The sequence below is a fragment of the Castor canadensis genome, chromosome 14 (assembly GCF_047511655.1).
Source record: "Castor canadensis chromosome 14, mCasCan1.hap1v2, whole genome shotgun sequence".
In the NCBI taxonomy this organism is placed as follows: Eukaryota; Metazoa; Chordata; class Mammalia; order Rodentia; family Castoridae; genus Castor; species Castor canadensis.
In genome coordinates, this window is record NC_133399.1 from 106,966,056 (window position 1) to 106,984,280 (window position 18,225).

Below are 18,225 nucleotides of genomic sequence, written 5' to 3' on the forward strand. Positions count from 1 at the left end.
GGCTCTTGTCCTGTCTTTGTTCCAAGTTCCAGGATCACAGGTGAGCCACTGCAACCTTGCTAAGGCCTCAGTTTTCTCATCAGTTAGATGACAAGAATAAATGAGAGCAGTGATATTCAAGCTTTAGTTTGCATAAAAATTGCCAAGGGAACAGCTGAACATGCAACTTTTCTTCTGACTCCTCCTCCTCTCCCCAAAGATTCCAACTTAGTAGGTCTGTGGTAGGGCTCCAAGTATGCAATTTTTTTTTTCATTTTTCTTTTATTATTCATATGTGCATACAAGGATTGGTTCATTTCTCCCCACTGCCCCCACCCCCTCCCTTACCACCCACTCCGCCCCCTCCCTCTCCCCCACCCAATACCCAGCAGAAACTATTTTGCCCTTATTTCTAATTTTGTTATAGAGAGAGTATAAGCAATAATAGGAAGGAACAAGAGTTTTTGCTGGTTGAGATAAGGATAGCTATACAGAGCATTGACTCACATTGATTTCCTGTGCGTGGGTGTTACCTTCTAGGTTAATTCTTTTTGATCTAACCTTTTCTCTAGTACCTGTTCCACTTTTCCTATTGGCCTCAGTTGCTTTATGGTATCTGCTTTAGTTTCTCTGTGTTAAGGGCAACAATGCTAGCTAGTTTTTTAGGTGTCTTACCTATCCTCATCCCTCCCTTGTGTGCTCTCGCTTTTATCATGTGCTCATAGTCCAGTCCCCTTGTTGTGTTTGCCCTTGATCTAATGTCCACATATGAGGGAGAACATACGATTTTTGGTCTTTTGAGCCAGGCTAACCTCACTCAGAATGATGTTCTCCAATTCCATCCATTTACCAGCGAATGATAACATTTTGTTCTTCTTCATGGCTGCATAAAATTCCATTGTGTATAGATACCACATTTTCTTAATCCATTCGTCAGTGGTGGGGCATCTTGGCTGTTTCCATAACTTGGCTATTGTGAATAGTGCCGCAATAAACATGGATGTGCAGGTGCCTCTGGAGTAACAGTCTTTTGGGTATATCCCCAAGAGTGGTATTGCTGGATCAAATGGTAGATCGATGTCCAGCTTTTTAAGTAGCCTCCAAATTTTTTTCCAGAGTGGTTGTACTAGTCTACATTCCCACCAACAGTGTAAGAGGGTTCCTTTTTCCCCGCATCCTCGCCAACACCTGTTGTTGGTGGTGTTGCTGATGATGGCTATTCTAACAGGGGTGAGGTAGAATCTTAGCGTGGTTTTAATTTGCATTTCCTTTATTGCTAGAGATGGTGAGCATTTTTTCATGTGTTTTCTGGTGTATATGTATAGTTGGCAAATATAGTTGGCAAATATTTTCTCCCACTCTGTGGGTGTTCTCTTCAGTTTAGAGACCATTTCTTTTGATGAACAGAAGCTTTTTAGTTTTATGAGGTCCCATTTATCTATGCTATCTCTTAGTTGCTGTGCTGCTGGGGTTTCATTGAGAAAGTTCTTACCTATACCTACTAACTCCAGAGTATTTCCTACTCTTTCTTGTATCAACTTAAGAGTTTGGGGTCTGATATTAAGATCCTTGATCCATTTTGAGTTAATCTTGGTATAGGGTGATATACATGGATCTAGTTTCAGTTTTTTGCAGACTGCTAACCAGTTTTCCCAGCAGTTTTTGTTGAAGAGGCTGCTATTTCTCCATCGTATATTTTTAGCTTCTTTGTCAAAGATAAGTTGCTTATAGTTGTGTGGCTTCATATCTGGATCTTCTATTCTGTTCCACTGGTCTTCATGTCTGTTTTTGTGCCAGTACCATGCTGTTTTTATTGTTATTGCTTTGTAATATAGTTTGAAGTCAGGTATTGTGATACCTCCTGCATTGTTCTTTTGACTGAGTATTGCCTTGGCTATTCGTGGCCTCTTGTGTTTCCATATAAATTTCACAGTAGATTTTTCAATGTCTTTAATGAATGTCATTGGAATTTTGATGGGAATTGCATTAAACATGTAGATTACTTTTGGGAGTATCGACATTTTTACTATGTTGATTCTACCAATCCATGAGCATGGGAGATCTCTCCACTTTCTATAGTCTTCCTCAATCTCTTTCTTCAGAAGTGTATAGTTTTCCTTGTAGAGGTCTTTCACATCTTTTGTTAGGTTTACACCTAGGTATTTGATTTTTTTTGAGGCTATTGTAAATGGAATTGTTTTCATATATTCTTTTTCAGTTTGTTCATTATTAGTGTATAGAAATGCTAATGATTTTTCTATGTTGATTTTCTATTCTGCTACCTTGCTGTAGCTATTGATGATGTCTAGAAGCTTCTGAGTAGAGTTTTTTGGGTCTTTAAGGTATAGGATCATGTCGTCTGCAAATAGGGATATTTTGACAGTTTCTTTACCTATTTGTATTCCTTTTATTCCTTCTTCTTGCCTAATTGCTCTGGCTAGGAATTCCAGTACTATGTTGAATAGGAGTGGAGATAGTGGGCATCCTTGTCTGGTTCCTGATTTTAGAGGGAATGGTTTTAATTTCTCTCCGTTAAGTATAATGCTGGCTGTAGGTTTGTCATATATAGCTTTTATAATGTTGAGGTACTTTCCTTCTATTCCTAGTTTTCTTAGAGCTTTTATCATGAAATGATGTTGGATCTTATCAAAGGCTCCTTACCCAGGTTGCTGCAGAACTCTCCCACCATGCCATCAGGGTTTGCAGTGGGGATCTGGGTAAGTCCTGTCAGAATGAGAACATCACTGTTTTTGAGAGAAGCTTGGTCCATGGGCTAAAAAAACAACAGAGAACTATAATCAGTAATATAAAAGCAAGGGAGCAAGGGAGCAAGGGAGCAAGGGAGCAAGAGCAAACAGATACTATTCTTTCTATGTCTAATCTTTCATCAAGTTCTTTTACTGCCTCTAATGAAAAGGCTCTAAGTCATAGAACAGCATTGGCTTAGGGGCACAGGGACCAAAGCACAGACTTGTACTTTTGAGATCATTGTTCCTCTATATATGCATTTTTCCTCAATTAAAACACGGCATCTTGCATTTCTATAATGCTTTGCTCTTTTCAAAATGTCATCCACATGTATCTTCAGTGGCTCTCAAACTTCACTGTGCAACAGATTCTCCTGGAGAGTTTGTTAGCCATGGATTCCTGGCTTCACTCCCAGAGTTTCTGATTCATTCTGAGGTAGGACCTGAGAATCTGCATTTCTAATGGGTTCCTAGGAAATGCTCCCATTGCTGGCTTGGGAATCACACATTGAGAACTACTGAGCTGTATATAATCTGATTGTCAAAATAACCCTGTTAAGTGCAGGAAATAAGTGTATATTATGAGAATACAGAGTCAGGACTTAGGGATGAGGTGATTTACCTTAAGTCCCAAGGGCAGAGGAGCTAGAATACTGGATTAGGAATTAGAAATATAAACCTAATCTCAATTCCATGACTAGCTTGACCAGACTCTGAGCTGGATTTTCTGTGAAATGGGACTATCTTGACCCACCTTCATCATATGACTTCTGTGAGTACCACAGGCTGATATACTTCATCTTCTTGTGAACTGTAAAGTCTTATTGGACACCTCAATGTGATCCTCACAGCATCGTGCTTTATTTTTACCCAGCATATTTTGAATTTAATTTTGATTATTTTCAAAGCATTTCAAAAAATACTAACTACCTTTTCTAAATGAATCAGGACTCCAATTGGAAACAAAAATGAAGGCTTGTGGATTAGAGAATTCATAAGTTTTTATCCTGTGACACTTTCACTGAAAATCCTCTCTGGAACGTTAGAAGAAAAAAACCATGCAACATAGTTCACTAAAAAGTCTTATTTCTTCTTTCTCTGTGCCACCCAGTACATCTCCTAAGAAAGAAAGAAAATTCCAAACAATAGCCCAGCAGAGTCCCAGCATCTGGACTGTTAGCTGAATATATGCCTTTTGAGGAATTTTCCTTTACCATTTTATATCAGCATGGATTCATGGGGTTCACTATGTTTTATATAACATGATTATGGTTGTATGTCATAAGCTGCTTCAAAACCTGCAAAAAATATTTTTTTAATGTGGACACAGAAAGAGTCCACTGGCAAAGATGACAACAGTATGTAAGTAGCTCCTCTTTGCACAGATATATACTGATGCATGTAGCAGCTTTTTCTTTGCTTGGGCAGAACTGATCTACTTGTACTTCTCCACAAAACACATATGCATCCATTGTCTCCACAGAAGGAAGGAAGGGGAGGTAGAGCACAATGGTTTTTAGCAGCAGATGTGTAATGAGCCTGGGTTTGCTTCCTGTGTGCACCAGAAGGAAACTGGAATGGTGACAAAAGGGACCAGGCATCATATCGGGTAACATATTTAGCTTAAAACAGCAACAATGCTACACAGACTTTGCTAGATCAAGCCAATAATGATCCTGATGGCTGATGGGGGATGGAGGACCTAAGAAGCACTAAAGCCTAAAGTGGTATACACAATTCTATGTTGGCCTACGTTCATTTTTCCAGATTTAGCTGGGTTGTCAGAAGGGGCCTTGACCCTAGAAAGGTTAAGGACAACTGATCCAGATGAAAACATATAATAGAAAATAAACTCTGGCCCTGAAAACATTCTCTCTGAACCTTGGCCACCAGCAACTTCTTCCTTTGTAAATTAAATGCCCACAAACAAGGAAAGATAGTGCTATCACGTGAGTAGTACCAACCTATAACAGTTACAGATCCTTCACTATCAGGGTGATAGGATGTTTGAAATTTTAGCCCTACAACTCAGAGCCTTGATTTCTAAGGCTCCAGTACAGCAGCAGACTTAAAAGGCTTTTAGTGACACTCTCCCAACCCAGCTGACATCTCAAACATCTCTACTTTACCACCAAAGGTCAAATGTAGACATTACTGGTGCCAATGGCCACTCACTGAATGCTTTAAATGGGAGCATTTTTGTTCCAACACACATAAACGAAGAAAAACACATCTTGTTCAGGAATCAACTAACACACTTTACAAAACTGATAGTCAAAAACAAGGCTGTGGAATAAAACTGTGAAAAACCCTAAGCCTAAGAATGTCACGTATACCATGTTGGTCGTCTAATGGTCACTTTTTATTGACTACTTTGCAGAAGATGGAGAGAGATGATCCAGTCCCTTAGGCCCTAGAAACTTACAATCCAATTGAAAACATTTACATATAATGATGATGATGATGATGATAATGGTAATAATAATAAAGAATTTTTCAAAAGTCATATAAAATATAAAGTAAATTTTGTTTGTACTGAGTACATAAATGCAAAGAGGAATGCAGTCTAGAGACTGTACCAGACCAGGAGAAGTCAGTAACATAAGGCTTTCTGGCAGATGAAGTTTTTGGTTCTAATTTTCTTTCCTCTATTGGCTATGGAACTTAAAACTCAATTTAAGACAGCCCGGTCACTCACACTGCCTTTGGAACATTTCTGTGATACCCTTTTTTTGTCCTTGTCTTAGATGTCCCTCTTACATGTACTCCCAGGACATCTAATACTTTGTATTTCAGTAGTAACCACACTGAATTGTACTATTTTCTTATCCCTGTCCCCACAGAACTATTAAGGTCCCTAAGGGTAAGGACTTTGCATTCCTATTGCCTAGCAAAATGCCTAGCTAAATGAACATTTGCTTGAAGAACACATGAAGAGAACATGGTATGGTAGAAAATGTGAGAGTATTCCATACTGGGAGGTGGTACACCAGAAGTCAGAATGTGACAGCAAGCCTGTCAACTGCAGAAAGGGTCTGGAGAGGACAGAGAGCTGGGGAAGGCAAATTGCAGATGTCAAATGAATTCATTTGGCTTGAACAAAGTCTAATTCAGGGCTGAGAAAAGAGATTAGTAAAAAGACAAAGTATAACTAATGAAGGGCCAAAAAGGTCAGAATCATGCAGACTAACCAGGTGCATAATAAAAAGTCAACAGCCTGAAGCAAGGAATAGTATTTTGGTAACAATTGTTACAGAAGATAAAGAAGGCAATAGGGGAGAACACTTTTAAGGTGAGATGGTAATTTCACTCTTAGAATGTGAAACCAGATCCATGAGGTAAACCGGAAGAAAGCCTGGTGTGGAAGATGAGACAAACAAGGTGTACAGGAAAAATCTCATCACAGATAAGAGACAGAACAGTAGTCAGGCAATAAAGCAGACTAATCTGTGGGTCTTTCCCACATTAAAAATCACAGGATTTTCATAAAGGCAGAAAAGAAAATGAATCAGTGAAAAGTTAAAGACTCAATGGTATATAATTCTGTGATGAGAGAAAGGAAGAAACATCTAAGATCACGAAGTACAACACCATACCCTGCCTTCCAAGATCAATGCAATTCCACTTCTCCATGAGACCTCCGACTCCCTAGCTGGAAGTCAACCAATCTCCTGAATGGATTGCTAGTCTTTTAATACCATTCCAAAGCTGAACGTGTATACATCTTCTTCCCCTATAGTAATTTTTGTAAATGTCGTATCTATACATCCTGTTTTCTCTACAGCCTAGCCGAGTGCACTACATTGCCCAAATGAGGGGTTTACGAAGCAAAGAAATACATGAATATACATAAGTAGCACATATTATTTTTCAGAGAAATATTCTACAGAGACACAGTGTATAGCTAGGTAAGACAAGACAGCAAGTGTGGAAAGACACGGGCAGAGTGCAGGCACTCCCTCCTAGCTTCATGGGGCCTACTTCTATCGAGCCCAACTCTCCAACTAATTCATGGGCTGTTTGTAGCTCAGTTTCCTTGCTGCCCTTGCCCCCAATATATTTAATTTTTATTGTAGAGTTTCAGACCAAAGTATTGCATCACTAACAAAACATCTGGGGAAATTCAAGGGGGTGGTGGGATGGGGGAGAAAACAATGTAAAAAACAAAACAAAACAGAACAAAACCCACCTAATGACTGTTGTAGTTCTAAAAATCTGATTCAAGGAATCCAAATATAAAATACTTTCTTTAGATTTAAGGGAATAATCCACATTTGTTATTGCATAGTCCTCAAGATATCAAGAAAACAAACCAACAAGGAGCATCCCCTGAACTACAGGGAAGAAGGATCAGGCAGGGGAGGAGGAGGAAATGGATCAGTGTTTAGCAGACTTTCTCATAGGCCAGCTATCTCTATCTTCCAACCCTATAGGCAAGAAGGAATCCTCATGGGGAAGTCAAAGGAATAAAACATAATGGGCTTCAGGGAACTGACTTGGTAGAAAATGCCAATTTAATTTCTTAAAAAATATTCTTTTTCCAAAACTCTAAGTTAGAGATTCTTAACCTGATAAATAAAAATGGGTTTCTAAGGACTCTATAAATTCATGTCTCCAGAAATAAAATGCAAAGTCTAGTGTAGCTGTACACACTTTAAAAATGGTGTGGGTTTTTTTTTTTTTTTTTTGGTGTAGATGTCATCAGATCTTTATCAACAGGGTTTGGGCTTCATGACCCACAAAATGTTAAGAACCACTGCTCTAAGGCAGAAATTGCCCCATGGAGCCCTTACCTTAAAATCACTTCTCTTCTCCTTCCAGTCACCACTGGTTGACAAACCAGAGAACCACCTTTCTTAGCCGCCAGGCCAAATGTTAAAAAGGGAAGGAAATAGTTTATTGACTAGCTGGGCTAGGTCCCCCAAATTTGCTCTAGGCCAGAGACCAAGGTATTGGAGAATCTTTAAGATCTTCAGGTGAGAGCTGAAGAGGTAGGACATACACTTTCTAGGTCTCTGATGTGGTCAGAAGGAGAATGAGAAAAAATCAAGACAATACACACATCAAACTTGAACACAAATCAAAAATCACTACCAACTGTAACAAAATAACTTACCACACATCATTTTCCATACTTCAAATCTTAGGCTTATAAGAACATTGTTATCAGGTACTAGATTTGTTTCTAAAACTAGCCAAAGATCTCCATGTCCAGGTATTTGTAGCTTTTGCTACACTATGCTGAGAATTTTCCACTAACTTACAAATTAGTATACTAATTTACAGTCCTAACAATGGGATTCCTTTGGCACTACAACCTTGGCAGCATTTTTATTTTTCATTTTTTTGGTAATAGCCATCTTAACCAGGTGAGATGGCATCTAATTATACAGAGCAAATGAAGTCAGCATACAAAAGACATGCCTGCATGCCCTTATTTACTATGGCACTATTCACAATAGCTAAAGTATGGAATCAGCCTAGGTGCCGAAAGCAGATGAAAGGATAAAGAAAATGTGGTACATATACACAATAGAGTATTATTTAGTCATACAGAAGAATGAAATCCTGTCATTTGCAGTAAATGGATGGAGCTGAAAGATATTATGTTAAGCCAATTAAGCCAGACACAAAAAGACAAATATCACATGTTTTCTTTTATGTGTGGAAACTAAAAGAAAGAAAGTTGACCTGTTGAGCTGAAAGAACAGTGATAACTAGGACCTGGGAAGAATGAGTGAAATGGCAGAGTGGTGACGGTGGATCAAGGGTGGTCGGATATGATCAATGCTCACTGCATGTATGTATGGAAATACTGCACTTAATCCCATTGGTATATACAACCAACCATGTGTTAACAAAGAAAAAAGAATTATACATAAAAAATCCCTGTGAGGCCCTAAGTCTAGCCAGACTGGATGTATTAGAAACAAAAATACAGTAAAGTAACCTTTGCTTATTTAAATCATGAACATTATGGAAGACATTATGGTCTACGTAAGGAGATGAATGACAAAGCGCTACATATCAAAAAATTTAACTCCCAGTTAAATGATACTAAGAGAGTCTGACAGGTTTAAATTTATTTATTGGAAATTTTAAGAAAGAGCAAATGAAGTAAGTATTAAAAGAAAAGCAACAGAGTAAACCCAAAGAAATAAAGACGGAAGGAAATAAAAGGCAGAATAGAGAAGGAAAATGCACTAATAGTCTAAAGTAGGGGATAACATGATTATTTCACAGACTCAGAGAAAGCATTTGATAAGATGACACATCTTTAAAAAAAAACAAGTTGGGTTCGGGTGGCTCATGCCTACAATCCTAGTTACTCAGAAGGCAGAGGTGAGGAGGATCGAGATTCGAAGTCAGTCCAGGCAAATTGTTTGTGAGACCCTATCTTGAAAATACCCAATATAAAACAGGGCAGGTGGAATGGCTCAAGTGATAGAGTCCCTGCCTAGCAAGCATGTGGTCCTGAGTTCAAACCCCAATACTGCAAAAAAAAAAAAAGACCCCCCAAAGCCCTGGGACCCAAAATCCCCAGAACCAAGAACAAAAAATAGGAAAATTAGGAATGGAGAAACTCCCTTACTTGAATAAAAGCATATAGTAGACTTAATATTTCATGAGGAAAGTACAAATGCATTCTCTTTAAATTCTTATGTAATACAGGGATGTCCAGTACTATCACTTCTGCTAGAAAAAGAAAGAACAGAATAAAGGTTGGAAGAGAAGTGACAAAAACAGACCTTTATTCTGGTTTTTTTGGCCTCAGCTCTCTGTCTCCAACCTCTTGTGAGAAACTATTTTTCTTCTTTCTACAGTCTACTGATGAATGTTCCCTATCGCTTTGGGCCTCAGCTTCTATTTATCTACTTCAAAAGAAGTATAATGATCCTCCAACTTGTGTCCAGATTTCACATCCAGGTTCCAGCCTCATATTTCCATCTGTCTAATATTCCCTCAAACTCACATTCAGCACATCCAAACCCTCTTCTGAAACAAATGACCACCCTACCAACTGCATAATCACCACTGTTAATGTCACCAGGCACAAAATTTTTTATTTCCATTTTTCTTTTCCCAAAGAGAGTGGGCATTTAATAAATGCATTTTTAAAAAACTTTTTGAGACTTTTTTTTAGCCTAGGCTGGTCTCGAACTTGCAACCCTCTTACTTCAGACTCCTGAGTACAGAGATTACAAATGTATACCATCGCACCCAGGCAAATAAGTTCTTCTTGAATTATAGCGATCTCTTCATTCCTACTGCCTCAGTTCCCTTTGCTTATTGATCACTGCAGCAGCTTGTGCTACTCTTCCTTGCTAGTAAGGGTTCCTATTAGGTAGACCCAGGGTAGACAAACCTTTTCTGTAAAGTTTAACTTTAAAGTAGAATCCTGCCATTATAGTGCATAGGGAGCCATAAACAACCAACAAATGAGTTGCTATTGTCCAACAAAACACTATTTGCAAAAGCAGGGAGTGGGCCAAATGGTCCCCAGGTCACAGTTGGCTGTTCTCTAGGGTAGATTATTACTATGGTTTGCATGAGGCGTCTCCCCAAAAGGCTCATATGCTGGGGGCCTAGTTTCTAACTGGTGGTGCTATTTGGGAAGGTTCTAGAACCTTTAGGGGGTAGTGCCTTGCTGGAAGAAGTCAGCTGCTGGAGGTGTCTTGCCCCTTGCCCTTCCTATCTACTCTCTGCTTCTTGTCTGCTCACCACCACACACTGCCATTGCCTGATGCTCTGCCCAACCACATGGAGCCAAGTGACCACAGACTGAGCAACCCTGAAGCCACAGCTGAAAGAAATACTTCCTCCTTTAAGCTGTTTATATCAGGTATTTGGTCACAATGATGCAAAAGTAACTAATACAATTGTCAAGGTTTTTTTGTTTTTTAAACTAAAACTTTTCTTATCTGTATTAATTCATTATAGAATCCCACAACGTGGGTGAGGGAAAATCTTTCTCTCTCTCTCTCTCTTTTTAAAATATAATACAGGTTGCCAGCTAGAAACTGAAATTAAGTACTTAGGTGTGCTGCTCATTACTTTCAAGACCTTATTTTTCCCTTTAAATTTCTGGATCTTATAAGAATAATTTACTGGAAATCACATCAATAGTACTGTAAAGGCTTTGGACTAAGCAGGACAAATCGGACAAATTGGCAGCCAAGTCACCTTTCTGTCTTTTATGGAAGAATATATCAAGAATGATAGAAGCTGCCAATAAAAAAATCTTGATTCAATGAAGCACATTATGATGACATTGATGGACTTTTGATTTCAGTAATCAGGAAGGGCCCAGAATTTTGCTAGCTACAGGAAAAAATAGCAGCTTGTCCCTTGTAGACCTTGAGATAAAACTTGGTTATAAAAAGAGGTATGAGAAAACAATGCAGAGTGTCAGCTGGGAAGCATCGTGTTGTTCTGGACCACAACATAGCATTCTTTTTCTCATATTAAAATGGGATATGTTATTTAGCTTGAGTTAGCCCTTTTACAATGCATACATATATCAAAATATAATGTTGTTAAGGGCAAAATAGTTTCTGCCGGGTATTGAGGGGGTGGGGGGAGAGGGAGGGGGCGGGGTGGGTGGTAAGGGAGGGGGTGGGGGCAGGGGGGAGAAATGACCCAAGCATTATATGCACATATGAATAATAAAAAAATTAATTAAAAAAAAACAATGCTGAACTATATCTTAGTGTGGCGTTTACTGCCTGAATGGTATTGGGAGACACTTTTCCTTAGGTCTTTTCAGTTTCTGCATCTCTCATGAACAGAGGCACTCACTGTCTTTGTTCCAGATTAATTTTCCAAGTTTACAGTGAATAGCCATAGAAGCTAGAGATAGTGTCTCTATATGAAGCAAAGTTAAATTTGATTACTCTGCAGTATAAGAAGTGTATCTCCCTCCACGGCAATGTCTGGCAGTTTACTAGTATGCTAAAATGTTTGGGTTTCCTAAGTTCTTCTACCTGACCCTGTGGAAACTGAGTATAGATGCTTATAATAGTCAGGCAATAGCTATTATAAGGTGTCCTTTATCTCTTTCCCAGGAATGTTGTGTCATTTGCCAGGACCTCTGATCTATAATAGCCTATCATGTTAGCTTGAAAGTAGGTTAACACCTCAGATCCTTTGCAATTCTCAACAACATGGTTTAAAAATGGTTTTCATCTCCCTCAGCTCAGGTGTCAAAGTACTTTAAAAAAAAAATCTGTTGGGATCTGGTGGCTCACGCCTGTAATCCTAGCTACTCAGGAGGCAGAGATCAGGAGGATCATGGTTTGAAGCCAGCCTGGTCAAATAGTGTGTGGGACTCTATCTGGAAAATACCCTATACATAAAAGGGCTGGTGTAGTGGCTCAAGATACAGGCCCTGAGTTCAAGTCCCAGTACCACTACATAAATAAATAAACAAATAAATACAAAACAAAACCAAAAACAAATATAATGTTGTATACCACACATATAAACAATTCTTGTCAATTAAAAAAATAAATAGCTTCTTTCTTTCTGAGATAATGATACTTCCTCAAACACAGTGAATTATTTCTAAAACTGGTTTCTGTAAGCAGTGTGGCCAGCACCAATCCCACAAAAGGACAGAGTACAGGGACAGGGACTCTGTGTATGCTCAGGGAGAGCAGATTTATGACAGAGAAAAGATGGCCATGGTGGGCAGGCCAAAATGATTTTCTGGAAAAAAGCAGGACCTATAACAAAGATTGTGCTGAGGCTCAAGTGTAGTGAGCCCAGCTGCAGATCTGAGAGAATACTGGCCACCAAGAGATACGAGGATTTTGAACTTAGTAGACATAAAAGGAGAAAGGGCTGGGTGATTCCATTCAGAGCTTTATCTTTTGTTTTATTATGAGCAATAAAATCTTGAGGTTATATTCATAAATTAACAAATTTAGTAATATGGGATGTGGACTTCCACAAGTTATCTCTGTATCTACCAATTAGCTATCTAATCCTCCCTACAAACATGGAAAGAGCCAGGATTTAGGAAATGAACAATAAGTTCTTTACAAATACCTAAAAGGATTAAATATTATATTTATAACAATGTTTATGAACTTGGCTTCTTGCCAAATATGACTGCAATGCATGATTAACTCACACTTTCCAATGGTTTCCCTCTACACATGAAAAAAAAATCAGAATGCCTCATCATGGCCTGCAAAGTCCTAGATGATCTGGCCTTGGCTCCTTTCCTGTGCCTTCCTGCTCATTGTACAAAGTCCGCTGCAGTCTCAATGGCCTTCTCTGCTCTTCAAACATGGCCAGTGTGTTCTGTGCTCGGAGCCCTTCACCTGCCATCTCTTTATAGTGCTTTGCCCTCACTGCTTCGCATGGCTAATTCTTTAGTCTCACTTCAGATGGATTGCTCCAGAGGCTTTCTCTGTTTATTAGGTTGTTTTTGTTTGTTGGTTTGAGATAGGGTCTCACTGTGTACCCAGGCTGGCCTTAACTCTTGATCATCAGGCCTCGACCTCCTGACAGCTGGGATTCTGTAATACCATTCTGTAATGCACTCTATACCAGGTAGAGGCTTTCTCTGACCATCCAATCTGTGTCCATCACTCTAGAGACAATCCTGCTTAGTTGTTTTCAGGAACTGGCTGAAAGGACCCTGCTTATTTATTTACTCATTTATGTCCTATTTATCCTCATCTCCCCATACATCGACTGAAGGTAAGATCCATAGGCACAGACTCTACCTGGTGGTCACCACTTAATCCTTAACAGTTAGATAAATGCTTGACACATGGCCCTTGGTAAGTATTCAGTAATTAGTATATGCCAAGTAAATGAATAACCTTTTGTGTCCCCTATCAGGTGATGGCCTTTGAAAGGACTTGGGAATCTCAGAATCTTAGAGGTGACCCTGAAGGCTACAGAATTCTTTCATCTTTCAGAGGAAAGGAGGGACAGTTTGGAGTATCTGAGGAATCAAAGATTAGGAAGATTTAAAAATGGGTACATTCTGAATTTGGATTAAATAAGTATAAGCTGAGTTGCTGCAAAAGAATTTACCATTACCTGAGGATGTGTGGTAAGCAAGGAAGATCCAGAGACGTAAGAAACCTTCTCATAATGGGACTGGATAATCCAGTTGGAACTTCCAAGGGCATAACCAGAACTCAGAGGAGTCACCTGGACAGCACCAAAAAGCTCCTAAAATGAACCACAAAAAGAATGTGTGAACTTTCAGTCATGTAGTCAGCTGAAAGTTTATAGAAAAAAACAACAGAAATATCCGTCATGGTACAGAAATAGAAATTATTTTAAAGTAAACCTGAAAATATAAAACAAAACAAAAATGATGGAGCCCATGTGGTGAACACAGAAAGCAATCATAAAGTTTTTTGTCATCAGACACTCACGATTCAGTCATTATAAAGGCAGAAATGACATATTACCAAACAGAACAAAGAGTCAAGTACTTTGGTTTCCTTTTTTCATTTTAGGTTAGGTGTTAGGCTCTCGTTTGTTCTATACTGAGTGGCTCCAGGCACAGATTAACAGAAGAAAGGTTTGATCTCAAAAGCTATGCTTATCAAACTGCTTTTCTGTTTCCTATTTCACTGGTCCCAGACTTTTAGTGTCTGCTGTACTTGACAGGATGGTAAGATGAGACAGATGCCTTTCTCCTGACTCACTGCTAGCTGGCCAATCCAATGCTAGCTTGGAATGTGAGGGTTAGGAAGGAACACCACCAAAACCCTGGGAGGGTTGGACGAAAACAACAGATGCTTTCTTTTTTTCCTTGTATTCATGAATCACTTGCAAATAATATTAACACTCACAATTTTCTGAGAATATCCCACCAACTGGATTTTACTAAGGGCAGAGTTCACCTCTTGCATCGTATAGCATCTTCTCCAGGTTGACACTTCCACTGCATCCTTGAGAGGAGAAGGCAGAAGCCTGTAAACACACCACAAACTCAATTACTAGGTGAATACTTCTTCATGTAGCAGAGCTGTCAAGTGATTTGTCTGCCTTGTCTAAATCGGCCAATTTATTGCCATATGACAGTTCACAGGATTCTTTTATAATCATTTTTATTTCTGTAAAGTTGGTACTACTTTCTCTTCTCATTTCTGATTCTAATAATTCAGGGCTTCTCATTTTTCTTGGTCAATCTAACTAAATGTTTGTCAATTTTGTTGATTTAAAAAAATACCTTTTGGGGCTCGGGATATAGCTCAGTGGCTGAGTTGCCTAGCATGCATAAGGCCCTGGATTTGATCTGCAGTACCACAAAACAAAAAACAAAGCTATCTCTTCTTTTAAAACCCAGTCTGATAATCACTGCTATATGATTATCTAGTCTGTTCACATTTAATTTTATAACTGAAAGTCAGATTATATCTGCCAACTTTTATTTTTTGTATGTCTCTTGTCTTTTTTGTTCCTCTATTGTTCCTTTACTACTTTCTTTTGTACTATTTTCTGATGTATTTTTTTTCTTGATGATACTTGAAGTAATCTTTTATTATTTCACGATTTTTTGAGTTATTTTCTTAAAAACTGTTCTAGGGCTTATCATCGTATAAATTTTAATGTAGAGCATTTTTGTTTGAACTATATACATGTTTCTGTTGTTTTTAAAGTGCTGGGGATCAGGGCCTTGCACATGCTAGGCAAGCTATACCCTTAGGCTGCGCATTTCTACTTGCTATCTCACATTCTCGTCCTTGTTTACAAAAGATAAATGAACTTAACTAATGGGTGGGAGAAAAAGATGGATTTAGCACAAAAGAGAATAAAGCATGACTTGTGACCTTTAAGATCAACATCAGAAATATGCCTTTAAACAAGCAAAAATGTCATTTTATCCTTTGCTCTGACAGTATGAGAAATAATCTAGAAGTTTGACCACCTTGAGGTTCATTGTATGATTTAGGTCAAAGTACTTCTGGTGACTTGAATGCATGCATTAGCCTCTGCTCCTCTTCTGAAATATAGCACATAGCAGAAGAGGGCTACACACACATACACACACACTCCTCACCACTACATTCAGGATAAAAACCAAGTCTTAGCACGACTTTATAAGGCCATTCTTTGATCTGTTCCTGCTTCTGTCTGTATTCTGTGTACTGAACCCTTCCAATACCAGGCACGCTCATTTCTTATTTCCTGTTTAAAACCTAGCCCAATCACCCATTTTCCTTAAATCCTTAAGGAAATTTGTCGTGGCCAGATGCACACTCATGTGCTCTTTGGGAAGATGCCTGACCTGCGGACCAGGGGACAGGGAAGTGGTACAGAGTGCTCTCTGAATGAAGCTATGGACAGACTGCTCTGCTTCTCCTCTCCTTTGCAGTGCTGCACCTACTGCTTTTGAGGAAGGAGACATTTCTCTCTGAGGGACTGTGATACGATGGAAAAACAGACAAGTCTGGATTTAAATCCCAGAGTTTCCTCTTCAGTTCTGAGCCTAGGTTTCCTCATTTATATAAGGGGGAGAATACCAATTTCTTTTTAGCAGTCTTTCTGGAAGAGGTAAATGATACAATGCATGTAGAGTCTGGTACAGAAGAGATGCTGAATAAAGGTTTGTCACCAATCTTGCCCCTACTCTTACAGCCCCAGGAGCATATGCATTTGTCCAACAACACTGTGGTGGACTTCAACCTAGAGTGATTCATCTCCATGAGCCACAATGGTTTTGAACTTGCTCTGGAGACCCTCAAGAAAGAATACACACTACTACCCTTCTTTAGTTCCTCCTTTAAATTCTTAGAATTAGAGAGACCCAGGCTCCTAGGCCTCCTAGGGCAGCCTTTCACCGAAAATGAAGATTTCTTACTTTGGGCTGAATAGGAGCAGGATTCCTTGACTTTATGCCAGAGCTGGACGGCTATCATGGGAGTGGCTGCCAAGTGGTGAAGGTGATGAATAACACATGCTGCCCTAACCACGTATCTCCATTAAGATGAATACTCTATACTGCTCTCAGCTTTGCACGACCCTGAAACTGAGTCATTTCCCTGAGAAGTTTATGCAAAAAGTCACACACAAGGCCAGACTCACTCACAGCTACTTTTTCTTCTGTGAGTTTTGTTACCTATCACTTGGCACCCACTACTACCATCATAGGACAATGTCCTGTGAAAATCAGGCAGATTAAAACTTGCAACAGTCTTTGTCAACATGAGGCATTTGGTTACTCTAATGCAGGGTTAGGGTGTGGCTCAGTGGCAGAGCCCCTGCCTAGCATGTGCAAGGCCCTGGATTTGATCCTCAGCACCACAAAAAGAAAAAAGAAAAAAATATAATGTTTCCACTCTTTGTTGGAGATTGAACAATCATATTTAGCCTAAAGAGCAAGTCAACAATGCTCTGAATCTCAGTAAGGGAAATTGGGAAGTAAAATGTCCACTACTTTTGACTTCAATAGTTCAGAATCTATTTCTAGAGAAATTACTGGAGTGCCTCCGGTAGAGAAATGATTTATTTAAGCAAAGCAAAAGGCTTGTGAAACATTCAGGCATATTTCAGGTTGAATCTTTTCCCATCTTCCCCTTAACTAAGTTTGTACTTTTCTCAGGTATACTCAAGGACATTTTTACAAATTCTTATTGACAAAACAATTAAGAAAAGGCTGTTTTCCTTATCTAATTTAATGTTGATTTTTGCTTTTTTTAGTTGTAATATTGAACACTTTACTTAAAGTCTTTTTTCCCATTACATTTCTAAACTGAGGGCAAAAATACCTTCCTCATAAAATATAGCAAATGAATAATAATATGTATAAGTATATAAATTTAGTCTATTGAGGAATATAAGTACAGCTGTCCCTCAGTGTCCACGGGGGACTGATTCCAAGAATGTCCTGCGGATACCAAAACTTGTAAATGCTCAAGTTCCTTATATAAAATGGTGTCATGCTGACATATAATCTATGACTATTCTTCCATATGCTTTATTGTTATTTATTTATTTTTTTAGAGATGGGCCTCACTATGTAACCCAGGCTGGGCTCAAACTCCCGGGTTTAAGCAATTCTCCTGCCTCAGCCTCCTGAGTAGATGGGACTTCAGGCATGCACCACTATGCCTTTTCTCATATGCTTTAAATCACCACTTGATTACTTATAATACCTTGTACAATGTGAATATTATATAAATAGCTGTTATACTTTGTTGTTTAGGGAATGAAAAAAATGTTTATAAATATTAAGTGCAGAAGAATTTGTTTTCCTAAATATTGTCGATCAGCAGTTGGTTGAACCCCTGGATGTGGAACTCGCAGACACACAGGGCCAGCTATATGTAGATGCATGCAGCGTACATGTGCATGAGCAATCACAAGATACATCTGTGTACTCACATACGCGCTCAGTGTGAAGCAATTCCTCCTCTCATTCTAGCGCCCAAATTCTTTGGCTATCTAATTCTGGTACCTTATATAATACTTACACTTTTAATTACTTATATTTCTCTACTTGGAAATGTCTAGAAGTTCCCTT

At 38.9% G+C, this 18,225-nt stretch overlaps 1 protein-coding gene across 6 annotated transcripts in view; it reads right to left on the reverse strand.

Annotated features, from left to right (window-relative positions):
* The window catches only part of Ints9 (integrator complex subunit 9), a 100,531-nt gene that overhangs the window by 34,123 nt on the left and 48,183 nt on the right, over positions 1-18,225 (reverse strand). For all 6 annotated transcript variants that reach the window (XM_074055253.1, XM_074055257.1, XM_020157955.2 and 3 more), the window contains 3 exons: positions 14,552-14,672; positions 13,785-13,919; positions 2,641-2,752 (listed from right to left, as the gene is read on the reverse strand). In XM_074055253.1, the coding sequence (XP_073911354.1) occupies positions 2,641-2,752; positions 13,785-13,919; positions 14,552-14,672 (368 nt within the window). The remainder of the gene's footprint in view (positions 1-2,640; positions 2,753-13,784; positions 13,920-14,551; positions 14,673-18,225) is intronic.